Genomic DNA, 26,731 nt, shown 5'->3' on the forward strand with positions numbered 1-26,731 from the left:
AAATAATAATGATAGATAATGATAGAAAAGTGGCCGGTTCGCTTGTCTAGCCGGTTCGCTTATTAATGACGTTATATAACTTATCTTATAAACAGTTTTTAAACCGGTCTCTTTTATCGAACAGCTTTTTATTATTATTATTATTAGAAAGGTTAAAATATTATTATAATAATAACGAATTTACTATACATTAATACTTTCATATATTTAGAATTTATATATTAGCTTACTAAAACTTATAAAGACAAGCTCTTATTCACTACTAGGTACTTCTACGTTAAGTTATTTTTACTTAGTTACTTATTACAGAAGCTACTAAATTAGTCGCGATTTTCTTCCTTACGCCTAGAGGTATTACCGCGAATAAAGTAAAATAGTTTGAAATAGAATATAGAATATAGTTCTATAGGTTAGCCTAAGAGACTCGGGTAATTATATCCACTACAGCGGGGTTCGAACTTAAAGCATAAGAAATTACTAACCCCCAAGATACTCATAAGGTATATAAATCGATGATATAATAGGCAGCGGCTATGACGCGACGGGTGCGTACACGTACTTCACCCCCCGGCCCCATAACATACCTCGTCGACGTCGGTAGATAAGTAGCCCAAAGGCGGTACTAAAGGTTATGAGAAGAATAGCAAAGATACTGCCTATGGCTAAGGAGGATATCTTAATACGTCCGTCGGCATCCCCAGAAGCGACGTCGTCTGTGTACTCAGCCTGCCGGTCGAAAACGTCAGACACGCCGAGGACGCTACCGGCCTTATCAACGGCCGCCACGCGCACAAAGCGTGAAAGCTCGTCGGCCTTGATAGAGGCCGACGTCTCGAAACCTGTGCGAGGCGCGGTAAAAAGGTGCTCAATGTCGTTCACTTTGTCGGATTGTTCTGACGAGAACTATGAGGCGGAAATAGAGTAGGTTAGAAAAATTTCGCGCTGGCAAAAGTTTCGGTTGCTCGAACGAGTCTTTGGCTGCACTCACAATGAACCACTTGACGATATCGGTTGCGCCATTCCAGGACATGTAGATGGTCGCATTGCCATCGTCCTCGTCGACGACAAAACTCGGCGGCCAGGTGGGGCGACCGGTCCAGTGGCCCTTGTTGACGCGGTACATGAACATGTTGCCCTGTCTGCCAATACCCACCTTGCCCCGCTGTATGTCCATGGCCACCTGGCCGTCGCTCGCGTACTCGACTATAGAAGGCGTCCAGCCCCAGCCGACAATGGCGTTACCACTGTCCAGGAGCTGCATGCCTCCCATGGCGCCTGAGTCGAGGTGTCCTGGATGGTAGTACTCGCGGATAACGCGCGCGGTCATCTCCTTGGTGTCAATCTCGACATGGAGGCCGCGCGTCTCGCAGTGGTCGCCACAGTCGCCTTGATTTTCGTTGTGGTTGTCAAACAAGGTGATTTGACTGTGGTTGTGGTAGAAGCGAGCGTTATGCTGCCAGCCAATGTTCGTGGCGCTACCGTTGCTCAGATCCGTAAACGAATTCTTCTTCCCGCCGAGCGTCCAGATGGGCTCACCCGTTTTTCCGTCGATGAGCTGGACGGAGAAGAAGTGTCGGCTGGAGATGAGATAGTTGCCGTCTTCGGTCTAGAACAAGATGTCAGCGGAGCCCCTCCGACGTCAGTAAGACAGGGGGCAACTGCACTCGCCTTGCGAACGCCGTTCATGTGCGACAAGTCATAGTTGCCCTCCCTCTCGGAATTGAGCCCAAAGTCACCGGCGACAAATCGCGCGTATGAGTCAGCCGGGTCAAAGTGATCAGCCGCCCACCAACCGAAGAGAACCTCGTTGGTCTCCAAATCGACCTCTTGGAACCCCGTGTCGTGTACATGGCAACTGCTCGACCCACCCCAGAGACTGCAGTCAAAGTCGATTCGATGATGCGTTGTGAAGACGGCGGTGCCCTCATTAGTGACATGGAACTCGTGCATGTCTTCGTAATGGGGAGATACCGCTGTCGCATTGTACTTCTTGTTGTAATTTTCATCGACAACGACGTGTACCCCGCCGAGGTCACGGTCCTTCGCCCAGTAGGTGAGGTGCGGCTTGTCGTGGATGGTCTGCATCTCGGAATGGTAGTTATTGGTATACGACTGGTCGGCATAGACGAGGCTGAGATCGGACGCGTCGATAATCATGGGACCGGCGCCCGCGCCAATCTTGCCGTAGTTCGTGCCGATGAAGATGTAGGGAGTGTCGTCGGTGAGGTTTTTGTCCCAATGGTTGATATGAAAAACGGGGCCCTTAATGTCGGAGGAGCGAAAGGTCTGGTGAGGGAAGCCATTGTTGTCGTCTGCGAGTTTCTCGTAGGCGTCGAGATCAGATGTCACGGTAAAGTCGCCGGCAACCAAACTATGGCAAAGCCACCAGCACGATAGTACAGCCCCCACTGGATTGGATCGGAGTCGGGCCATGGTTTCAATCACGAGAGGTACCGGCGAGCGAGTGATTCTCGCGAGGAGAATAAAATAGTAATGTAACAATATGAATCGAGGAACAGCTAGTCTCGCATTGCGGGGGAAATCGGATTGCCATATCCTTTTCCCGTCTCCAGTGCGCTAAAAGGGGAGGGTGCCAAGAAATCGATAAGAGGTTGACAGGGAATAATAAGATAACTAAACTTTAGTGCAATCGGAAGATTTGGGTGCACATGCGGCATGTTTGGGTTGGAGTGAGGATACGGATGGATGGAAACGGAAAGGCCGAGGCGAGGTCCACGTTGCTGTTTAAATACAAAGTAATTCTTCTACACGTTAAAAAGCGTTGCGATATCTGGGACGCAGCCGCAAAAGACGTTCAGGAACAGGAGGGTTTCTATTAGCTGATCTACCCGTGATGCCCCTAGTAAGGGACGTTTGCGTGATCGCTGCGCCCGGGTGCGAATGTATAGTCGCCCGGTTCTGTTCGCACATACTACGTGGGAGGACAAGTGGTTGCGCCGTACTCCTCAGACGCGCGCCTGGCCGAGTTGGGCGATCGGGTTAGAGGGAATGGTTGTCTTTGATCCATCCTAAGTAACCAACTTAAACCCTGTGACAGTTTCACGCTTTCTGTCACTTGGCCGTGATCACCTGCGTTTGTTGATCGCTTCTTGACACTACGTATGTTGATTACCGGAGCACTATTCTTTCCGTACATACTCACCATGAGCTGAGGCGCCTTTCACTTGAGCCTAGATAGTAGGATCGCGGGACTTATGAGCACGCACGCATGCGTGTGGAATTGTTTGTACTCCATTGCACTCGAGGGGCCAAACACACGACGTCATCCGTTTCCCCTCGTTTTCCAGGTTCACAGACCAGATAAGGAGTATGCAACCGTAAACGGAATAGCGGAGGAACCCTGGTTGTTATGTGGGCCACACATAACCATCCTCAGACAGGTCTCGCCCACTCGGCAGGTAGACGGGGAGCTCTCAGATTGCTTCGGATAGACGTTCCTCGGCAGGTAGGCGCCTAGCCACGATAACCCGGGCCCCTTTGAATGGAAGAGGGCAACCCGGTCGGCGTGCGGGGAGGTCACTGCGCCATACCATCTCGCGGGCCGCGGGCCGTTTTGGGTGCGTTGCACGGGAGAGGATGGCATGAAAGAGTCGGCAGTGATTGGTCGGCTAGATCGGTGGAGTGGGTCGACGCTGGGGGCCAGCGGGAAGACGGCGGAGGAGATAATTAGAGAGGAACGCAAAGGAAGAGGAGAGAGAAAGAAAATGAAAAGGAGGATGTCGAGCGGTATCCCGCCCCTGGACAAGGAGTACATCCCAGCCGACAGCGTGCCCCCTCGTTAGCGACGCCCAACCCGCCCAATACCCGGCCTCTTCGCCTCACGCCGTCCCGTCGACGAGGGCAACACTACCAACAACAACGACACCAATAGCGGCCAGGTCAAAACGGTGCCCCTGGAGAGGCTCAAGTTCGAGGGCTAGTGAGTCGACTGCCCCTACAGGCCCAGACCAAGGTGCGGGGGCGGACCAAGGGCATGCGCACCTTTTGTGCCCGCTGCCTGGGCGCGAGACGTGGCGGGAGAAGACGCGCCGGGCGTGCGACCACTGCAACGAGGAGCTCGCGACGCAGCGCAAGGGCAAGAATGTCTTTGTCCGAAAGAAGTGATTCATTTCGTCCATTGCAGGCGGGGTGAGGATCCTAGGACCGCGGATGAAGTGAGAGCGTAGGGGAGGAAAGGAGGAAAGTTAGGCAAGATTGAGGAGCGCGTCGGGTGGCGCGCCGGGCTGCTATGTGTGCTCAGTTGCCGCGCGTGCATGGAGTTGCGTGAGCGGATCGGATGATACCAGATGAGTCTGTTTATTTGTCTCTACTCTTCTTCATTCAATTGTCGACGAGTTCTCTTCAAAATCGCCGGTCCTTTGTGTCAAGTGCCTCGTTGAACTGTCGCATGTTTCGAACTCCAATCCGCGCGTGAATGGGAATGCAAGCGGCTTTGAGGGACCCCTGGCACATTGCAGTATTGGGCAATGTTGACTAGTCATGCGTCCTAAAGTAGCCCGCCTCTGAGGGCACACGAGACTGACAAATCTGGGCAACTCACATTGGCAAGCAAGCCACTCCTCGCCTTCGCCTCCTGGAGCGCCCCCCGCATCGACGTCCTTGGCCCCGCCCCGGACGGCGCCTCCCTCTGGCACAAATTCTACACCGGCTGGGACTGGCAGCCCGCAGAGGGTCTCCAGCGCGTGCCCGCCGCCGACGTGACCTGCCCCTTGAGTACTTCGTGGGGCGAGGACCACCTCGACGTCGTCAGTGTCTCAGAGTCCGAGTCTATCTATCATAAGTACTGGCAGGAAGGCTAGTCTGCTTGGGAGGATCTCGGTAGCGGCCCCTTTGCTGGGAGGCCGACGATTACTTTGTGTGGTCCCGGTCGCTTGAATATCTGGGCCGTCGGCGAGGGCGGAGTGCTGCGCCGGGGTCTAGGACGATTCCCAATATCTCGAATGTGAGACGCTGGGCGGCAACTTCACCGAGGTACGTGCACTGGGACGTCCCCAAGATTGACATTGTCGGCAAGATTGGGGATACCTTCCGCCTAAAGAGCTACGACGGGTCGCAGTAGAACCCGAGCCTCGGGGGCTGGTACGGCCTCGCGTCGCCGCTTGCTTCAGAGCCGAGCGTGGTGGCGCGATGAGGTGTCAGTACGTCACCAAATTCGCCTTACTCCCTCACCCTTGCGAGTGTTTTTAAGCACAGCCTACCTGAGTCCCTACGACAGACTTTTTCTCCGTCTTTGGCATTTACAAGGGCAGCTCCCTGATGTCTCAGATTTGGACTGGGTACGACTGGCAGCCGGCTGCGGACGGCGCCTGGAACCTTGGTGACTTGCCTAAAACGAAGGATTGCCCCGGCACGAAACGAGAGCAATTCCGAGCTTTGAGCTGTCCATCCATCTCGTCTACGAAGAAAACGACTTGATGCATGAATGACTACCATCTATACTAGAGAGACGGCATGGAAGACGATTCGTCTGATGGGGCCAACAGCCCGGCCGCCGCCGACTCAGAACTAATTGACTCATCTAATAAGGAGCCAACCCACCGCCAGGGTAGCTTCTCTTCCTCAGCGTCCGAGTCCCGCTTCTTTATAGACCGTCCGACCTTTTTAACCCGCTTCTGTCCATCAGTCCTCCTAACCCCCTTCCTTCGCTGCTCATCCAGATTATTCTCCGGGCAGTTCCTAGTCTGAATGTGTCAAAACACAGTAATTTGAGCTCCAAGTTCACATATAGGAGGTACAAAGCCGATGGGATTGGTATTTGGTTTCAGGCTATTAACCTAGAGACGGGCGCCTCGCTCGTGCATGTCATTTTACTATCGGGCCGTATCAGAGCACTCCAGGCATGCAGCTTCTAATTATCCAACCTGCGGATTCGGGCATGCACGCTACCAACACCCTCGTGATAAGCATATTTTCTCTATGCTTATATACATCTATATATATTTAACCAGGACGAGCAGGGCAATAACGGGCTGCATATCGCTGCGCGCATTAGGGGCCTTCCGTTAGTTGGGGCAGTTCTACGTACCTTTACGGGCCGCGATACGCTTGACGAGTTGGGGGGAGCCGGGGGAGTATGAATGTAATAGTATAGCCGAGGAGAACGGATAGATGTTTCCCGGGGGAGTAGAGATAATTCTATTGATAGAAGCGAGGAATGCCGCGGGAAGAACTACAGTAGACGAGGCCTGTATTATAGCTAGATCGAGGTTGCCGAGTTCCTCGAGCACGTGCTCGACTAGTTGAACCCTACCGGGAGCAGCGACAGGGAGAAGGCAAAGTAGCCAGCTAGCTCCTTAGTCGCTCAAAAAAACAGGTTTCGGAAAGAGAGCATGAGAGATACGTGGTTTGATTGCGCTCATAGAAACGAGCTTTGATAGACATTGAGATATCGACAGCTATCTGCGTTGCATCGCTGCCATTTTTGAGTCTCTTGTAGCATAACCCGTGTGCTAGTTCAAGACCATGCCGTCTGTTCCTACTCCAGTGTTAGCCATCTGAGCATAGATCTCGGGGTTGACGCTAAACACGTTATACGTCTCATACAGAACGTCCCTAATATCGTACACTTCACCTTTGGGAGAATAAGATTCAAAGCCGCCGTGGACGAGGTGGAATAGTCCGGGAAAAAACATATCCGCGGTAGGTGAGATAGAGCTTAACTTCCTAAAGCTACCGACGTCTCTATTGTATACACGGGCTACTGTTCCGACAACGTGACCTCAGGGTCGATCGGCCGACGGAACTTAAAGGGGTGTGTACTTCCAATCGTTTCACATGTTCGACTGGCGCAGACCAAAGGCGCTCGGGCTAAGGACAAGATACGGCAAGGGTTCGCTCGCATGTGGTTTAATGAACCCCTTGACTCCCCAGTCAACACAAGGTCCCGAGTCCACTTCTTCTTGTCTCGCAACTTTTCAAACTCGTACTCCCTTGACAAATTGTTATAGTGCTTTACTGTACCACCTCAACCCATAACGAGTGCCCTGTTTTGCGTGTTGGTCAGGTTAGGATGAGAGTGCTTACGGGAACAACATTGGTAGTTTTAACAAGCTCGCCACGACAAGAAAGCCGTTCCACGATTCTCTTCTGCTCCTTGACGTGCTCGTCTATCTGACTGATACTTATGTTATTCCCGTCGCCGTCCTCGACGTTGTGCCCGTCCGCCTACACGGGATAATCGCTCATGGACTTTCCATAGGGAATTGGAGTCGCAGAAAAGGGGCGGTCGCTCCTGGACCGTGCCACCGTTGACAGGCCCATAGTTGAGAAGCTAGTTTCGTACTCCCTGATAGCGATCTTTCCACACTCATGTCAGTGTGGATTTAATCTCAGTTTGATTGAAGCTCTGTGTTGCAGGTACTACATTAAAAATCCTCCCCGGGCTTTCCCATGTTCGGACTGCCAATTTGTGGCGAATGAAGGAGCGAATAGACTCTACTTGGCTAAAAGTAAACTACGGACGAAGAATAAAGGCCACCATACCATGAGAGCGAGAAAAGACAAGAGCAGGAAGTCATGTCCTAATACATGCTATGAGGAGTGATAAATAGTGGAATCCCGAAAAAGCTCTCCCTCTCGACGTTACGCTACGGTCAGTCGGCACCTCTACGACTCCGATATGGTTCGTCATCGCTACCAACGATATACTTCGTGCTGTCCCGCCGACTATTGCAGGGTTATTTGTCCCTAGATAACTCCGGGGGCTAAGTTTCTCGCATGAGATATTAACCAAGTGGTTACGTATCCTGTCGTTCAAACTAGGCAGCTATGAGCTATTTGTCATCCAAAGTTTTCTATCACTTACGCCTCTTGCAGATCTGACTTACCCCGAACCTACCCTCAATAAGGAGTGGGCCGAGGTACGACTCGGGAACTATATATGATTACGTTGTTAGCTAAGACTCGAGGACCGTCTTCCGCTCTTGCTCGGCGGCGCTTACCGAGAAGCCGGTTCTCCCAGCTGCTGCAGAGATAACCCCATTTGGGATCATTTGGGCAATTCTTAAATTGAGGCTCCCTCCTGGTTTCGGCGTAGGTAGGCTGATAGTTCCACTCGCAGAATCCATGCGTCGCCTGTTTCTCATGTCAGCTGGGCATATGCATAGGCCGCCAGGAAGCCAGTCTCATCGGGAACGTACTATGCACCTGACGCCTAGAGACGCTGCGTCGAACTCAGGTTCCTTCCCTGCGCAGTCCTCGATCTGGAAGACCTGGTCCAGCGTAGCCCACTCCTCTTGAACAATTGTCTTCGTCAATTCGATGTGTGTGTTGCGCGTGTCCCCGGGGTTATGAAAGGAGTAGGTGTTACCTTCCCCATCGAGCCACCATTGGTTGCAGAAACCGCCGGGGCTGAGTGCCGTGCACGATATCTCGTCAGTTTGGGTCGCAAACTGCAGTGCGTCGACCCCCGTGCTCTTCGCCGACACGATGCCGTTGGCCTTCAACGCGCTCGAAAGGATAAAGAGCTGTAGTTGCCGATAGAGCTGGGCGGACTGGATGGTCAGGGAGGCGGTGACGCGCTGCGAGAAGCCGCCCTGGCCGCACGCGGCGGTGAATAGGGTGTGATCGCGTTGGATAGAGGCAACAGTCTCGAGGAGGTTGTTCTGGTAGTCCTTGACGAGGTTGGCAAGAGAGGAGCCAATGTCGCCAAGCTGGATGAAGCGATCATCAGCCGTCTGTGAGGGTTTCACCAGGGTCTCCGGGAGATTCTTTTTAGCCAAGAGAGCTTGAGACAGGCCGGTTTGTATGAGCCCGAGTATCGTGCCGGCATCGCCTGGAATGGCACCCGTGAAGAGGCTGGCAACACCGAGAGTGGATCCCAGGATATTCATGAGGGAACTAGCGGGCTGCTGGGCCTCAATAGGCGGCGCTACCGTGGCCACAATCTTGTCGACTGTCTGGCCTGCGAGAGAGGCTCCATTGCTGAGAGCCTGGGAGTACTGGGTGAAGAATTGGTAGACGGCATAGATGTTCCACAGAGCCTGTCAAGGTGATTCTCATGTTAGTATGGGCCGGCAGATTGAGGCCCGGGTACAGCCTACGTAGAAATGCTGGTTGCTAGAGTATGTAAACCTAGATGATGGAGGGGGACAGGTCGAAGACGTGATTCTATCACAGGTCAATGTGGTCAGACCGTTGAACTGAAGATAACACTGGGCGAATCCAAGAGTGTCGCATCCCGCTGCCGTGCCGTTGGCGGCCATCCAGTCGGTGATGTACTTGTCCATTTCGAGCGCGGCCCAGCACTCAGGCTTCAAGCCGGACGATGAGTCGGGAGAGCAGTCGACATCCAGCTCTCGGCCGACGGGTGAAGCCGCGACTGTAGAGAAAAGTGGCAAAAGATAGGTGAGGGTGCACCACAACATCATGGCGAGCTTGCGGCAAAGTCTGTCAAGGAGACCCAAGGTAAAGGGAATGGTTTGGGGTAAAGAGTGAGAAGGATAATCAGAAAGAATGTCAGAAGCGGGTAGAGATGACGATGGTTTTTATATATCAGCAATTAAGTGACAGCCTCAAGCATACGATCAAATCATTATTATAGGCGCTAGCCCCCTGAAGTCAAAGTAATGAGGAGAGTATGAATGCCGAGAAGACTGCACATTATACAGGGACCTGACTCGCCCGAGACAATTAGATTCCCGGGTCGCTCCTCCTCAATCTATACCCTGCATTATATCCTTGTCAACTGACTCAACTCTGTCCTATGTAGGAATTCGTATTGGCGCGCACGGCTTCCTTAGCCTCCTGCCGTTTCGCGATTCGTCCAGTCTCGACGCGAGGACCTTCCGCCTATCGGACCGACAATGGCAACTGCCGGGGCGGTCCTTCGTCCTTACTACATTCTTATACGGTACTGTAATTAGACGGGGCCAGACCGCAGAAGTCTTTGCTGCCAAGGCGCTGGAAATGGTTTCGACTGCCCTACCCCTGCCTGTTCGAAGCCTACTAAAACGGGGCCGGCTGCTGGGCCGCATGTTCTTGCCGTGAATCACGCTTCGTCGCGCAAGGTGACAAAGAACGCTCGCTATAGGCAACCATGGCAGAAGGAATGACGAGACTCCAGGTCCCTCGCGGGGTAGTTCTCCGGTAGCGAACTCCACGGAACGGCTATGACAAATCAGGATTGTACTCCAACGCCGGTACTCTTGGCCTTTTACCTAATTATCAAGAACTAAGCATTGCATTGCAAGAGTCATAATGAGGATCAATGCCTATAAAGCATGTTGTGTCCTTCCACTCAAACCGTCAAACTCCCGCAAATACTATCCCAACGAATGTTGCCTAACATTTATCTGTACTCGAACCTTAGCTATATTCTACGATACTAGCCAGAATGGCCGATATCCCTTCCACCCAGAGGGCCGTTGCCCTCAGTGGTGTTCGTCAACCGTTGGTTGAGGTCTCATCGCCTGTATTTGCTCCTGTGGATGGCGAGGTTGTCATTCGCGTCCATTGGGCAGCATCAACGCCAATTGATCTGCATCGCGCTGACAGTGGGTTGCTGAATGACTCTTACCCATGTCTGAGCGGTAGTGGAGGGGCGTCCGGCATTGTGGTAGCTGTCAGTCCAGGAGGCGATACAAAAGGTCTTGAGGTAGGCGACCGCGTCGCTGCCTTCGCATTTCGCCGTACGGCACGCGAGGCCAACCACAAGCAGTACATCACTGTCCCAGCTTTCCTGGTGTCTCGCGTGCCCGAGGATATCACACTCCCCTCCGCTGTTACCGTCAATGATTGCCTCGTTACGGTCTTTCACACTGTGACTGCCGATCTTGGTCTGGAACTGCCTTGGCCTGTGCCGCAGGGCTGGAAGCCTGCGCAAGCGGATGAGTTCATCCTCATCTGGGGCGCTAGTAGCACGGTCGGTATATAAGCTTTGCAGGTCCTTCACTACTGGGGCTATCGCAACTTGCTTGCCGTATCAAGCAGTCGGCACCACGATCACCTGCGCTCTTTGGGCGCCACAATTTGTTTTGACTATAAACAACGTGTTGTTGTGGACGACATTCTAGGTCACGTTGCCTGCCAGTCTACACCCCAAGTGCCGTACGTGATCGACTGCATTGGCTCAGTCGATAACACGTTGCGACCTCTGACAAAGATCGCGCAGAGGGGGACTGTCCTTGCAGCCATGTTGCCATTTATCGTTCTTGACGCTTCCGACGATACCGAGCCAGAATATGAAGTGGACAGCAACAACGTACTTCCCGGCAGCTGGGCCGAAGGTGTGAAATTCCGCGGTGTCTCAACATACACATATCTCAAGGTATGATGAACCGCACTGCTCAATATTCTTGGGGTTTCAAGACAGACGCAGAATGGCTGATTCTCTTGAACATGTAGAACGAATATTTCAAGGAGGAGCTTCAACCAGTCATTGTTCCAGCTTTGTTAGCGCAACGAATCGTAAAGCCCACAGCTTTTCGTGTCGTGGACGGTGCTTCTATTACCGAGAGAGCACAGAGCGCACTGTCTTTGCTGCGGTGCAAGGATGTGAGTGGCGAACGACTTGTGTGGAAAATGATCGAGGATTGATCGTTGAAGTTGGTGTCGATCTAGTGTTGACAAAGTCAAGGTAGCTCCACCTGATTCTAATTTGACAGGTATATAGTGATTCCGCAGCTACTTGGTATCTTTCTTGTCTGGACCTTCATAGAATCTTGCCTTTCACTCAGTCTATTAGAGCACTTAAAAGAGGCATCAGCTTCATCATCACTAGTAGCCTTCACCATCACCAGCTCAGCCTTCTGCCTGGCCCGACTCATCAAGTGCATCTCCCTTTGAAAGCCTGAAGAGATCTTCAAAGACTTGTGGTACGTGACTGCCATGATAGACAGTTAGATTGACCTCTGTTTGGTAGCTCTGGAGGGGATTGTGCGGCGTAGTTACTCTTAGTGGCCGAAATCTGTTGGTCGTTTGTTCGTTTACAACCGGTCGGTCAACCTTGCGTAATGCCACTGAGCAGGAGCTCGTCATTTCTTCTGACTTTTGCGCTGCTGTGAGAGGGATTTGCGGTCATGCAGGTGGCGAAGGCCTGTTCTACGATTCTCTCAGCCGGGGGGTATTTTCACATACAGGACTTGCAGTGGTCATCGCAGCAATGTTGACCTGTGGTTCGTCATAATAGCGGCAAACGTGTCGATGTGTCTGGTTTGTGCCACGGTCCCATTGGTAAGCTCGATGCGACGCGACTTTCGAGCCTAGGTATGGTTGGGCCGGATGTTGTAGGAACAGTGGCGTCACTCATCCGGAGGTATGAAGAACTAGGAGGGCTTCCACAATCTCACCAAGAAGGGGCGCCCAATCCCCGCACTCTCCACGGCGATGCATCAGTCTGGCACCTGCGCCCAGGGCGTTCTCCCCGGCCGCACTGACCTAGAAGGCGGACTAAGCTCCCGTATCGCGTACGGGTCGAACTAACTTAGCGCTTTGAACGCACGGCCCGTTGTGTAAACCCTATTATACGTTGCTTTGTGGGTCCGGCTCCGGACTCTGGCGCGTCAGGGGTCTGTCTGCCCGACGGCCGGCTGCTTACAGAATTATCCCACCCTGGAAACGATTGCCTTTTATTAATGTGACTTTGGCATGATCAGAGAGGCATAGAGGCTTATTTAGGCCCGGCAAAAGCGAGAGATGTACATACCCGCCAATACACGTGGCTAAATACTTTCCCGGACGCGGTATTCTCACTACATACAGGAGCCTCACTCACGCATAACTTTCCCCAATAGTAGAGACAATCTATCACAGGGATGTAGCCTCGCATTAATGTGACGTGTGGTAAATCTACTCTATTGTGGGGTAGTTGCAGCTGGCGTTAATGCACGGCAGTGACACTCGGCATTCACTCTCGGTAGCGTTTAGCACACAGAAGTTCATCGCGTACTTGCCATGTATAAGCCAGTGCTATTTAGGGCAGACCATTTCCCCCGTGCACCTCATCTGCACCCCAGTGCATGTCGAATATTGTGATTGTCATTTCCACAAGAACCAAGCTATCGCGATGAGACTTCCAAGCCTTTGCGTGTTCTGGCTGTTCCCAGTCGGACATGCTACTTGCAGCCTGACCCGGAAATGTTCCGATCTCGCGGAAAAACTGTCTCTGCCCAACACAACGGTCTGGTTCACAGAATTCATCCCCGCCGGCGCCACTATATCATTCTCAGACAACGATCCAACATGTGGAAGGGCGCAGCAACAAGTCGACGTTGACATTTGCCGAGTAGCAACGCTCACCGAAACTTCCTCAAACCCGCCAAGCAATATCAGCCTTGAAGCCTGGCTACCGTCGGACTGGAACGACAGGTTTCTGAGCACAGGAAACGGTGGTCTCAGTGGCTGCATTCAGTATGAAGACATAGCTTACGGTGTTTCTCGAGGGTTTGCAACTGTCGGGGCCAACAATGGTCACAACGGCACTTCTGGCGAGCCATTCTACCAGAACCCCGGCGCTGTGGAAAACTTCGTCTACCGTTCGGTGCACCTTGGTGCCGTCTTGGGAAAACAGATCGCCGAAACGTACTACGAGAGGGCCCATGACAAGTCTTACTATCTCGGGTGCTCCACTGGTGGCAGACAGGGCTTCAAGGCAGCGCAAGAATTTCCGACCGACTTTGACGGAATAGTTGCAGGGGCTCCCGCCTTCGCCTTTACCAATTTGACGTCCTGGAGCGGTACTTTCTACACGAATTCAGGCCCACCAGGCTCTCCTACGTTTCTCAGCCAAGCACAATGGGCTCTGGTCTCCAAGGATTTTCTGGACCAATGCGATGATCTGGATGGCCTTGTCGACGGAATCATTGAGGACCCAAATCTTTGCCATTACCGGCCAGAAGCCCTCCTCTGTGGTTCAGACTCGTCAACTGACTGCCTCTCTGGCGAGCAAGCCGAGACAGTGCGGAAGGTGTTCTCCGATCTTCACGGGAAGGACGGGACTTTGGTATACCCCCGCCTTCAGCCGGGCGGCGATGCTTCCCTTCTCATGTCGGGTCGGCCATTTCCTTACACAGTTGACTGGTTCCGCTATGTCGTCTACAGCGACCCAGAATGGGAGCCTTCGACCCTAGGCCCTGAAGACTACGCTTTTGCGGCATCTCAAAACCCTTTCAATGTTCAGACGTGGGAGGGCGATCTCGCTGAAGTTCGCAATCGTGGAGCCAAAATTCTCCATTACCATGGGCTCCAGGATCCCGTCATAAGCAGCGACAACTCGGAGCGCTACTATAACCACGTTGCAAGGACGATGGGTCTGAAAACGACTGAGCTTGACCACTTTTATCGCTACTTCCGTGTTTCAGGAATGGGCCACTGCAGCGGCGGCGCAGGTGCGTACAAGATTGGTAATTCGATGAATGCTGTGTCCGGATATGAGCCTGAGGAGAATGTGCTTTCGGCAATCGTGCGTTGGGTTGAAGATGGACTTGCGCCCGAATATGTTCAAGGAACAGGGGAGACTGATGAGGGTGAGACATTTGCTAGGAATCACTGCAAGTATCCTCTCAGGGGCAGGTATGCGGGGAACGGTGACTCAAAGTCGCCGGAAAGTTGGAAGTGCGTGTGAGAACGAGGCGCCTCGCGAGGGATTCTTGACTCTTGAGTCCTTGACAATGGAGAGATATCTACGCATCCGTTTGCTAGATTGCGCTCAGGTATGGAGAGTCCGAACTCAGATGGCCGTCACGGTTGATGCATTTGCAACACCACTATACAAATCTCCAGTGCCGGTGGCCTCATTGCTCAACACGACGTCTGCGCCTTGCTTCTGGATGGACAGGGCATGCACCTCCTCTTCTCGAGACCTTACCCCGCAGATCTAGCACGTGATTACATTACCACTGTTGCTTGAGCCCGCTGCCCAGCAGGCACCTCGAGCCTCGGCTTGTGGAGTCCATGACCTGGCTGGGACCTGGGGGTGCGGGGGTTGCAGGGAACCGTTGCGGGGAACCGAGGAGCGTCCACGGTCAGGCCGCCGACCTATCAAACGACGCTCATCCACTCCTGTCCCGTTTCGAACAAAGTAGGAACTGCGCAGTCACAGCAGCCAGGGCAGTCTCCCCGAATGAAGTAAAATATCGCTAAATTCTGTGATCATCGAAGCACCCTGTCAATACCTCGGCGCATCATCACCTAGCTACGGCCATGGCCAACAGCAGTCGTTTGCCCTCCTCGGCGACGGCTGGCTTTTTCCAGTCGCTCCCAGTCGTTCAGCCTCAGTACACATTGCCCGAGCTGGTCAACTCGGGCTCTAAAAATGTTCAGGAGGCATCCGACGACCCCGTCCTCGCCCGCATCCTGATGCAGTACCTCCCCCGCAAGGCACAGTCAGAGGTCGGCGCTGCGATCCACCATCTGTCGCGCCGGGTGCTTCATCCGTCAACACTGAGCCACGCGGTTGATGCGGAAACAAACACCCCCGTACTCCGGCCGCTGACGACATTTGGCGTGGAAAATCGCGTTGATCCATTGTGGACGTCGGAGGGATGGAAGGCCCTGAAGGCCATAGGTGTCGAGGAAGATATCGTCGGTCGGGCTTATGCCCAGGGGAAAAGCCACAACCGGCGGGTTGAGCAATTCGGGCTCGCCCACGTCTGGGCGCATACATCAAGTATGACCATGTGCCCCGCCAGCATGACCGATGGCGCAGTGAAACTCCTTTCTCGGCACCTGGCGAAACCAGATGGCGACCAGCCAGGACGCAATGCTGTGTTCGCGGAGTCGTTGCGGAGGCTGGTCTCGAAGAATCCACGCGAAGCGTGGACTAGCGGACAGTGGATGACCGAAAGGACCGGCGGAAGCGACGTCAGCGGCACCGAGACCCTCGCGCGTAGGTTGACGGGGGAGGAGATTGCCTGCGACGAGAAACTGGGTCGCACACAAGACGGCATTGGCCTGCCTCTTGGACCCTGGCGAATCGATGGCTTCAAGTGGTTCAGTAGCGCCACTGACTCCGATATGACTATCCTCTTGGCCCAAACCAGAAAGGGTCTAAGCGCCTTCTACATACCCATGCGCCGCAACGAGGGTAAACAGGTGTTGACAAGCCTGGAAAAGGCAGTGGATGTAGCCACAGAACTCAATGGTATCCGCATCCAGAGGCTGAAGCACAAAATGGGAACCAGAGCCCTCCCTACGGCGGAACTTGAGCTCAAAGGGGCGCGCGGCTGGCTCATTGGGGAAGAGGGGAAAGGAATCAAGGAGATCGCAACCTTACTCAACATCACCAGGGTTCATGCCGCGACGAGTAGCATCTCCTACTGGTCTCGTGGCATGTCCATCTGCCGCGCCTACTCGAGGGTACGGAAGACTAGGGGCCGGCCGCTAACAGAGAATCCGCAGCACGTCTTTTGGATGGCGGAGGAGACAGTCAAGTACTGGGCCGCAGCGCACTTTGCCTTCTTTGGCGTTGCGCTCTTGGGTTCCAACGAGCAGGGATGGGAGGAAACCGCGGAAAATACGGCAGCCAGAATACTCATTCCGCGCGAGGACCGTGCACGAGAAGCACTACTCAGATTGCTCACGCCGGTGATGAAGGCTCAAGTGACAGTGGGAGCAGTGATCGGACTGCGCGCCAACATGGAGTGTCTGGGCGGCATTGGCTACTGCGAGAACCAGGAAGATGGCGGCGTGCTGAATATAGCCAAGATGTTCAGAGATGCGTCTGTCAACGCGATTTGGGAGGGCACAGTGAGTGTGATGGCTGAAGACGTGGGCAGAGTCATCAAGGGCAGCCGAAAACAAGGCGTCAACGTCGTCGAGGATGTTTTTGCCGCCTGGGCTAGAGGGGTCCTTCGACATTGCAGAGGACGTTTTGCACAGGAGTGCGCAGTTGTCGGCGAGAGACTGGAAGAACTCGAGGCACTTGTGCGAGACATCGGTTCTGAAGAGCTCGAATACCGGGGAAGGGATATTCTTGGCCATCTCGAGGCCATCAGCTGTGCAGTGTTGCTTCTCTTTAACGCACATATGGATGGAGATGAATTGGCATCGCATGTTGCTACACGGTATGCATGGTCCAAAACGCCCTTGCATAGTCGATGCCGGCCGGAAACCTCTAATTGGGAGAGGGAAGTGTCTACTGATCGCTATATTTTCTTGGGAAGTAGCGACCAGCCACGTGAAGGACTACAGGGCAAGCTGTAGCAACATAGGAATCAACGTCTTCCGCGCAACATAGACCCAACCGCTTACCAGTACTGTCTGATTTCCGCACCGGTTTTGTGATTGACAAGTCTGTCAACTTCTGACCAACACACAGACTTTGCCGATTCCTAGATCTCACGCGGGCCTGGTTCGGTCGGTGCGCTCCGTCCTCCGTCCTCCGTTCGGGCCCACCGACTCCACTTCGGACTGCCAAATTAGGAAGGAGGTCGTGTGTCGTGTCTGAGCTGTCGGAGGACGGAAGTGCCTACATTTAAGAGCCGCCACTCTTGTGCGGTGGGATTGACAATCGGATGCTTATATCAACAATAAATCGAAGAGAAACCTCCTCTAGCGGAGCTAAGATAACGGCTCCAAGATTGGCATATATCGCGCCACAGACGACCCAACGCCTTTAGGAAGCTCGAGTAGCTAACTATGCCGTTTGAGCCGACTTAAGAAAGCCTTTGTGAATAAAAATTAAACCTAAATACTCATATCGCAGAACGTTTCTATGCATCCGGCTTGTCGCGAACATTTACTCGACCGTGTTTATTGAGAACCGACATGACTCAAATCTCCGGGATGGCGTCGAAAGTCCTTTTGATCGCCGCTACTCTACCTCGCGTACTCGCTTGGGGTCCCCTCGGCCACGAGACCGTCGCTCTGGTTGCCACCGAGTTCGTGTTACCCGAGACGAGAGCATTTTTCCGGGAAATTTTGGGCGATAACTCGTCCACCGACTATCTCGCCGCTGTGGCCAGCTGGGCAGACGACTGGAAGAGAACGGACGAGGGCGCCTTCTCGTATACCTACCATTTCATCGATGCGCTAGACGAGCCACCGACATCGTGCAATGTTGACATTGAGAGGGATTGCGGCGAGACAGGGTGTGTCGTGAGCGCACGTGCGAATTATGTGAGCCTGGTTTACGGGTACATTGGCCACCGTCCATGCATTACTAACCAGGAATAAAGACCACACGTCTCGTGCAGAGCGAGCTGAACCGCGAAGAAAGAGAAATCGCAGCGAAGCTTGTCATTCACGTGAGTCTTCCCATTTTCTCCCCCTCCCCCAAACGAGCACCTTTGAAAGCTAAGGGTGTATAGTTTTCTGGAGACATTGGCCAGCCTCTGCACTGCGAGAACCTTGCTCGCGGCGGCAACGATATTACCGTGACCTTTGATGGTGAGGCGACCAACCTCCACTCTGTCTTGGGTTATAACATTCCTGAGGCCATTACCAATGGCTCCACACGAGCAGACGCCCATGCTTGGGCGGCTTATCTGATCTCTGCTATTAAAGCTGGTCCGTACCGATGCAAGACGCGGAACTGGGTGGCAGGCTTGCGGGTGGATGACATCGAAGACGTGGCGCTGAGATGGGCCCGAGAAAGCAACGAAGATATCTGCACGGTAGTCATGCAAGATGGCGCGGAAGTGCTGGAAGTTGGCGACTTGGCGGGTGAACATACTGAGGAGGCAAAGGGAACGGTGAATTTGCAAATTGCAAAACATGGATACCGGCTCGCGAAGCTTCTTGACGCTATTTCTCAGGCGCAGTGATATATCATTGAGCATATTATCTCCACAACGAAAAATTGGCTTCCGAGGCTGTCTTCGATTGGCAAGTTTGGTCCTGTGGCTTAATACTCGCTGCACTGCCCAGTGACGGCACCGGGTTGGCGAGCCTCTTGCTCCCTCTTGCGTGTACCTGGCATGGCCCCGATGCCTGCTTGAATCAGATGAATCGCAAGCTTTTAATAGCTAGACTCAGTGATCGTGATCCAAAAGACGTACTGGTCTGTCACAGCGTCGAGCATGGTATATATGTCTTGACTTCCATATTCATGGATCTCTGTCTTTCGCGACCTAACAGATTGGACCGGAGTAGCAGTTGCCCTGGCAATTGTAGTACCCACCAAGGTTAGAGTCACTCCCATACATGTCGTAGCCCATGAACCATCAGTTCAGTACCTTGTGGAGGTAGTCGAGGTTCTGGGGCACGCCATTGTTCTGGCCTTCCCCTGAGCAAGGATAGCCCTCCGCCAGGCCCCACGTGCATAGGTGGCACCGTAGCCTTGCTCCCTTTATGCGCCTACCATGTGTCAGGGCAAGCCAAGCAGCTGTGGGGCGAGGCGAGGTGAGGACCTGCTCCTTATCCACCGGCCTTGGCAGCGCGCTGACAGCGCATTGCGGCCGACAAGATTCAACGTGACGACACACGTCCATCGGGGCATGACATCTGGAGGAGATACTTGGAGGTCAGTTGGACGGATGGGCTCCCGCGCTATTTTCTTGTTATGAGAAAGGCCATGCAGACAGACATGGTGTGGAACGGTGACCGGGACCATTGACGAGAATTTCTTGCTCTCCTTCCCTATATCCTACGAGCTCAGACAGCGATAGGTAGTCTTCTGGACAATGTTTAGCCCCCTGTGAGGCGTCAGCCGTTGGGTCTCGCATCGATCATCTATCTGTCTTCTCCTCTGAGCCCTTCTCCGTCATGCAAGTAGAGATAAGAGTAACGAGAACTTATTATCCCGGTGGTCTAGTAGTCTAGTGGCCTCCTGTAGAGGTAGTGTCGAATAGGTGGGTGAAGGCCGGGTGGGAGCGAACGATGTCGACGGAGCCTAGGAGTGGCTCTGAAAGCTGGATGGGGATGGCGAGGCTGACAGGGTAGGTGTTGTGTGTCTGGCCCGATTTGGGCCAATAGCCGTTTCGCTCGCCTAGTAGGCTATTGGCATCATCCGTAACGAACTTGGCGCGCGGCAGAGTTAATACTATTAAGACGATCGATCGATATAGCGACAAATAGCGACTTCTTCTCTTGATAGCTTTGTGTTAACGGTAGGGCGGTTACAACACATTGGCACACCGCGTTGACGTCGCCTTAAGGGACCACGCTGTCACGGCCTGGCCCACGGGTGCATTCGTGAGCCGTCCCCGCTACGCCACAGCACAAAAGACTAGGATGTACAGTCCCCGACGTCACACTGCATTCTCATATCTGTAGCTTTCCAGAGCAGCTATGACACACGTGGGGTATCGAATTATCGCGCAACCGTAGCTAGTTTCGCGTTGGAATTTTGCATAAGATATTGAAGTGCTTCTTTGACAAGTATTTCAATAGCCAATAAAGGCTTTGAACGCGTTAGCGACGGCATTATCGCGAGATTGAGATAATCGCGGTGAAAAGCGGCCGTTAGTACGTATGATCTGGCCATTAGTGTGTTAGTGCCGATCTTAAGACATTTTTGTACCTAGGCTAACATTTGCGAACCATGATGGATTCAGATCCTTGAGCACCTACGTACAATCCTACGCATAGATGAGTTCTCCGAATCCTTCGCTACACATATCGCCACGTACTCCGGACTACACACGTCATAGTTAGTGAGACAGTCTAATTATTAGCGAGGCTTGTAAACATAGAGCTGACTTGGCTGATGTCAATTCTGAAATCTAATTATTAGCGAGGCTTGTAAACATAGAGCTGACTTGGCTGATGTCAACTCTGAAATCTAATTATTAGCGAGGCTTGTAAACATAGAGCTGACTTGGCTGATGTCAATTCTGAGAAAGTGCTCGAGACAGAAGTATAAGTAACAGCCAACGTCGCGCTTAGGCTTATCTATCAGCAACCAACACCGTCCTAAATACGTTTCGTTCAGCAGCAGCAGCAACAGAAACACTCTTCAAACCACAGCTTTGATACTCTTCCACACTCTCAAAAACTGCGAAATTTGTACAAAAACTACCGCAAGAATGTTCAAGATCACCCCCGTGGTCCTCGCCGCCTTCACTGGCATTGCTACGTATGCAGCACACGCCCCCCACCCCTTTTCTATCTTGTCTCCCAGCTCACACGTCCGCTAGCACGGCAGCCCACCTCGTAGACTTTGAGCGAGCCTGCGAGGCCTTCCCCCCCGCGGCCGGCCAGGTCGGTGTCACCGCGGCCGGCGGCACCACTGTGGAGTGGGACGGCAATAATCTCGGCAACGGGCAGTACAGCTTCGTCGTCGCTATCCACGACGAGAACTGCCGCGTCTTTGACGTTAAGGAGGCCCAGCCCCAAAGCCCCGGCTTCCACACTAACTTTGACTTTGCCGGCATCCACGAGGTGGACGTCCACTACGCCTGGATCGGCGCCGATCGAGTCAGCGTTCCGAAGGTATACTGGGACGGCACCGAGATTATGCGCTGGTGCGGCGACCACATGACGGAGATGGTGGGCATCAATGCCGGGTACTGGCGTACTTGCAACTTTGAGCAGGACGATAGGATCCGTCCTTGAGCGGTGGCCAGGCTCTTGACGATGGGATGCCAACATGGACCTTGTTACTTCCCGACATACGACTGCAAGCGCCTCTCACGTGCCTCCCACTTTTTCCTCCTATCATACGTCGGTCATGCACCACGCATGGTAGACGACGGTAGACGCCAAGCGACTACCGTCACGGGCGACTACCGTCGAGTACACATCACTCAGTATATAGGAAGACACGTTGCATCATAGTCAGTCTCTACTCAGCTTCTTAGCTATCAATACAATTATCTATACAAGTTCTACTATCTCGCATATTAGATTATGACACGACCGCTTAAGTCAACGATATCCTAGTATATTTAGTTTAGAACGTAATCCACATACGAGCGGCGCACCCAAGCGAGCGGCGCACCTTCCCCGTTATCTATACACGACTATATTCCTTACTAATTATCACCGTATTTAATAATATATAAACTTCTAAAAGAATCTAGGGTAACCCTTGCCCTCGTAGCTCTCGGGGGAGACGCGTTATTAAGTATCCGATATATTACGAAGGTCTATAATATACCTCTAATAACTATTCGTCGCTAACTAAAGTGTTTTTAGGCTAGAGCCGAAACTAAGCCGAATTTAATAAATCTAACGGATTTAGAAAAGAGAGCGATTATTAAGTATATACTCGATCTATCTATCAGACGCATGTTGCATACCAAGGTTGTTGCAGGCCGTAGGGTGGCTGAGGCCTCTAGCCCTGTGGCGGGGTGTGGCGTAGGAAACCCCGATTGGGTCACGTGCACAGAGGCGCACGAGGGAAGAACCTTCGCAGCCGGGGAATGCTTCTAGGAAGATCAAGAGATTAATACAGTCACCAAGGACCCCATACTCGCAGCTACCTAGCAGCGCCCTCGCAACATTGTGCACCTTCTCACTCTCTTCATTGAATCCCATTTCTGACACTATCTTCGCGATCTTTTCCTCCCTAATTATCTAATATCAAAGATATAAAGTACTTAATTAACTATTACGCGTACGCGACGCGCTACCCGTTAGTAAGTATTAGGTTTTAAACTATATTAAACGTTATTAAAAACTTCGCACGCGTTAGGTTCGTAAATATAATTACTAACGAGCTAAATATAAAGATCTAAAACTTATTAAGGACTAGTTTATACTTATATAGAATATATAGGCGAAATATAGGATCCTAAATAACGATATCTATAACTTCGATAAGATAGGCTTTATAATAGGTATTATCTTCGCGAGTATAGTTATTATAACCTTAGAAAGCCGAATAAAGGCTAAACTAGCCTAGCCTAGGAATAGGGAATAAGTAACTATTATTTAACGCGTTAATACGTATGGCTAGGCTATCCCTCTTTTTATTATCCTCGCGGCTAAGTACTATCTCTTAGCTTAGTATAAGGGAACTAACCTTCCGGCCGATTAAGTTATCGCTATAACCGATAATAGCTAGATAATTAATAAGATTAGCCTCGAATAAATTAAGTACTTTAATCGCTATATAAGCCCTTATACGAAAGGCGTATATTAAATACTTATTCTTAATAATTACGAAAGTTACTATTTAACCGATTTTAAGCTCTTTTTTTAAAAAAAAAAAAAAGATTATTATAGTTTATATACTAGCTTATTCTTCCTATATTCTTTAACCCCTCGATATTAGTTACTTTAGGCCTCTTAAATAAGCGTACGGGCGATAAGTAGAACATCTAATATACGTATATATCACGTATATCTTAAAGGTTAACTTCTTTCGTGCTTTTTATATAGCTTTCTTCCTTACTTTTACGAAGAAGAATATATAAGGAGGCTTTATTAGTACTAGTCTTATATTATATAACCTAGAAAGGGTCCTCTCGAAGCATAATATAAGGCTTCGTACGCTAAGTCCTTTTATAAACCTTATTTAAAATAGGCACCCTTAGGTCTTGAAAACGCTATAGAATACGTACGAGGCTAGCGTATAGTTAGAAGATATTAAAAATCGGATCTCTATCTATGAGAATAGCTCTCTAACGCTTATACTTAATACCTTAGATTAACTAACGAAGGGTACTATAGTAATAATATATTAGGTAGCTCTCTTATAAGCGGAGAATATATCGTTACTTATAGTAAATAAGGTTTTAAGTAAGCGTTCAGGGATTAAAAGAAGCTATCTTTAGTATAAAGGCACCCTTACTATATAAGATAAGAAAGACCTTATTAATTAGAAGAAGGTTAATAAATAGATTTAGGAAGAAAAGCGTATAAAGAAACGCTCTTAGCTATTAGGCAGTCCGAAGCCTATACGCTATAGTAAATACGCTAAAACAGGCTATAACATACGAAGCTATCTAGAAGATATTTAAAATCTCACTCTATCGATACTTTTATTTAACTAGTAACTAAATTGATTATATTATTCTTAATCGACCTTTTTGTATATAGATAACGGGGAAGGTGCGCCGCTCGCTTAGGTGCGCCGCTCGTATGTGGATTACGTTAAACCGACTTCTATTCTATCTACCCGGTAGCTAGTCTAGACCCGAACGTTATATAATAATAGCTCTTATTTAATACACTACCGTATTAAATACTCGAGGAATACGATACTATAGCCGAAGAGGAGAATAACTTTCATAGTAAGGACCTCGGGAAAATAATTAAGCCTAAGTTATTTTAACTATTTAATAGCACCCTAGGATAGCTAAACGGGTTCTTAACCTAACTTAAAGTATACTATCGCTTATTCCCTATTAAGCTCGCTAACGATATAGATAAGATACTTTACGTAGGAATATATCTCGCTAGCACGGCCTTAGCGTGCGTCGAACCACGTATAAGGGATGATACACTTTGGAGGTTGTGTGGCCATTCAACCAAGATGTATCTACGCTGTGTGTAAGTGTCACGTGCTAGTCACGTACACGCATAGGTACGATAGCGATAAGATAGCATTAATACCGCCGCAGCTAATCAGGCTACGCGCACACGATCCGAGGAGTAGCCGCGCTATACCTATTTAGGCTAGCCGACTAGCTACCTAAGAATATTTAAATTAATTATCCTTTTTTACTTATTTAATCTACTTTTTAGTATATTAGAGTAATAATAATTCTTAACTCCTTTATTAATTAAATAACCTTAAATAGTTACTCGATTAATTATAAGAAGTTCCCTAGTATTTTATAGCTATTCGTTCTTTTTATATTCCGTCGCGCGCTTATTAGATTAGCGCTAAGGGGCTAGAACGAATAGCGTAATAACTTCCCCTACCTATACTATAATTAAGCTAATCTTCCCTATAAAGGATTAGCCTTATAGCACCGTATCGCGTAGAGCCTTAATTAACGCGTAATAAGCCGCTAATTATACTACGACCGTACTAATTATATTATAATCGCGGCTATTAATTAGTAAAAAACACGCGCGCGTTACTATAAAGGTGAATTAAACCGCGCACCTCTTAATAAAAGTAAGCTATAGTATATATATTATTATAAAAAACGCGTATAATTAAGTATAATACTATAAAAAGAGCCCTTACTTATATCGCGGGAATTACTTACTTTCGCGCACTCTTTTAAAGTCTAAATATTAATATAATAGTAAGAGAATAACTATCTTAATCTTTCCTTTATTTTATTAAGTAATACTAATCGGCTAGATTTATTTAAGGAGGGTCTAAATACTAACTAATCTTATAAAGAGATAGATCTAGAGATAGAAAGAGCTTATATTACCTTTCTTAAAAAGCGAGCCTCCCGGTAGCTAACGATAAGTTACCGGGCACTACCTTAGTAAATATAGTTAAGTATAATAAAGTCTAAGTTTACTAATAAATATACTTAAATTACTATATTATTATTAATATTCTAACTTATTATCGGTTATTAGATATCGCGAAATTATAACTTATAATATACCTAAGCCTTCTAGGTCTATACTTATAATAGCGGGGTCGTAGAGGAAGGCTAGTGAATTTTCCGGCGGTTAGGAAAAAGACTGAACTCTTCTATTACTACTATAGCTATAACCCGCCTTATTTAACCTTCCTCCCTTACTAGATTTTCTTTCCTCTCGGCCTAATAAATCTTTTATATTACGGTTCTACTAGTTGCTAGCGGCTGGGTATAAGACCCGGCCTAGTTCACCTAGGCACGTGACGCGTGCCCACGAGGACGCACAGACCTCGTAGGGTCTTTATAAAAAAGGGGGACCGTAAATTCCCTCCTCTTTCTCTTTTCTTACCTTATCGTTAGATAGACTTAATCTAAGCTACTAAGTTATTCTAACAGGGCTTAGCCTATAATATATCTAACGATCTATCTAACGATATAGCGTATTCGTATAGCACGAGCTACGATATCCGACGAACAAACATTCGATATACCCTCGTAAGTAATTATATAAATTACCGAGTAAGTAAATACCTCGCTCCGGCCGATATAAGAGCGGATCGTAGAGCTTTCGTAGCTTATTTATAGTAGGCTCATAACGCCTGCCCTTTTACAGGCTCCCGAATAAGACACGCTTGAATATCCTATACCCGTCCCCCCTATCGTTATCGACGTAATGCCCGACGAGGTAACTTAGGCTAATATTCCGACCGAGGCGCCCCCCGAGCGAAGACCTAGCGGCTACCCTATAAGGAAGCTACTAACGAACCCTCTAAAGTTCTCGGGTAATACTAAGGACTACGACCTCTAGAGAGTCTAAATAAAGGATAAGCTCGAGCTAGACTAGAACTATTTTAACTCGTAGTAAGAACGCTAGTACCTTATTAATAGCTACCTAGATACTAACGCGTAGCGTGTCGTGCGGGCCTGTTATAAAGCAGGGGAACAGGCCGACTAGGACCCTTATAAGTTCTTAGCCTACCTTAATCGGTGCTACGCGGATCCGAACTAGAGCGCACGCGTTACGGAGACCTTACGTAACCTTAAGTAGAGCGAGGTATAGTCCTTCGCGGCCTTCCTACCTAAGTTCGAGCGTATTCTAGCGGAAGCCGGCGGCGGCCTCTAGACCGATAGCGCCCGCCTCGCCTTCCTATCGGGTGCGATAAGCCAGCGACTCCATACCGTACTCGTCCCCGTGGATCTCCCGGATAACTATAGCGCTTAGGTTACTAGGGTATAAGGGGTTACGTAGAAGCTCGAAAGTGCCGATAAGGGCGCGAGGACGTAATTCCCCCGTAAGAGGGCCGTACCCGAGGCGAACCACGCGTATACCCCTAGGGATAGCGATAGCGACGTCTAAATAGGCGGCGTTAACCGCTTATTATAGCGAGGTAGCC

General features: G+C 50.4%; 7 protein-coding genes across 7 annotated transcripts; 5 read left to right on the top strand and 2 right to left on the bottom strand.

Annotated features, from left to right (window-relative positions):
- Positions 1–584: 584 nt before the first annotated feature.
- J7T54_001383 (Arylsulfotransferase (ASST)) lies at positions 585–2,433 on the bottom strand (the record flags this gene model as incomplete). The annotated part of the gene is made up of 3 exons (XM_051510400.1): positions 585–903; positions 989–1,606; positions 1,678–2,433. Coding segments are annotated over 3 exons (1,693 nt in total), but the record flags the coding sequence as incomplete, so codon positions are not given.
- Positions 2,434–3,502: 1,069 nt separating this feature from the next.
- On the top strand, positions 3,503–4,820 carry J7T54_001384 (uncharacterized protein; the record flags this gene model as incomplete). Its single annotated transcript, XM_051510402.1, has 3 exons — positions 3,503–3,578; positions 3,962–4,121; positions 4,517–4,820. 3 exons carry the CDS (start codon positions 3,503–3,505, stop codon positions 4,818–4,820), a joined length of 540 nt encoding a protein of 179 aa, XP_051358690.1.
- Positions 4,821–7,757: 2,937 nt separating this feature from the next.
- On the bottom strand, positions 7,758–9,389 carry J7T54_001385 (uncharacterized protein; the record flags this gene model as incomplete). Its single annotated transcript, XM_051510403.1, has 5 exons — positions 7,758–7,778; positions 7,848–7,894; positions 7,962–8,094; positions 8,160–9,002; positions 9,063–9,389. The coding sequence occupies 5 exons, from the start codon at positions 9,387–9,389 to the stop codon at positions 7,758–7,760; spliced, it is 1,371 nt and encodes a 456-aa protein (XP_051358691.1).
- A 3,635-nt stretch (positions 9,390–13,024) lies between these two features.
- On the top strand, positions 13,025–14,581 carry J7T54_001386 (Carboxylic ester hydrolase; the record flags this gene model as incomplete). Its single annotated transcript, XM_051510404.1, has 1 exon — positions 13,025–14,581. The coding sequence occupies one exon, from the start codon at positions 13,025–13,027 to the stop codon at positions 14,579–14,581; it is 1,557 nt and encodes a 518-aa protein (XP_051358692.1).
- A 578-nt stretch (positions 14,582–15,159) lies between these two features.
- Positions 15,160–17,264, top strand: J7T54_001387 (uncharacterized protein; the record flags this gene model as incomplete). Its single annotated transcript, XM_051510405.1, has 2 exons — positions 15,160–17,021; positions 17,195–17,264. 2 exons carry the CDS (start codon positions 15,160–15,162, stop codon positions 17,262–17,264), a joined length of 1,932 nt encoding a protein of 643 aa, XP_051358693.1.
- A 478-nt stretch (positions 17,265–17,742) lies between these two features.
- J7T54_001388 (Nuclease S1) lies at positions 17,743–18,722 on the top strand (the record flags this gene model as incomplete). The annotated part of the gene is made up of 3 exons (XM_051510406.1): positions 17,743–18,075; positions 18,135–18,203; positions 18,267–18,722. 3 exons carry the CDS (start codon positions 17,743–17,745, stop codon positions 18,720–18,722), a joined length of 858 nt encoding a protein of 285 aa, XP_051358694.1.
- Positions 18,723–20,924: 2,202 nt separating this feature from the next.
- On the top strand, positions 20,925–21,453 carry J7T54_001389 (uncharacterized protein; the record flags this gene model as incomplete). The annotated part of the gene is made up of 2 exons (XM_051510407.1): positions 20,925–20,974; positions 21,036–21,453. 2 exons carry the CDS (start codon positions 20,925–20,927, stop codon positions 21,451–21,453), a joined length of 468 nt encoding a protein of 155 aa, XP_051358695.1.
- Between the last annotated feature and the right edge of the window lie 5,278 nt (positions 21,454–26,731).

The sequence above is a fragment of the Emericellopsis cladophorae genome (genome assembly GCF_022114955.1).
Source record: "Emericellopsis cladophorae strain MUM 19.33 chromosome Unknown NODE_97_length_44937_cov_118_165047, whole genome shotgun sequence".
Lineage (NCBI taxonomy): Eukaryota > Fungi > Ascomycota > Sordariomycetes > Hypocreales > Bionectriaceae > Emericellopsis > Emericellopsis cladophorae.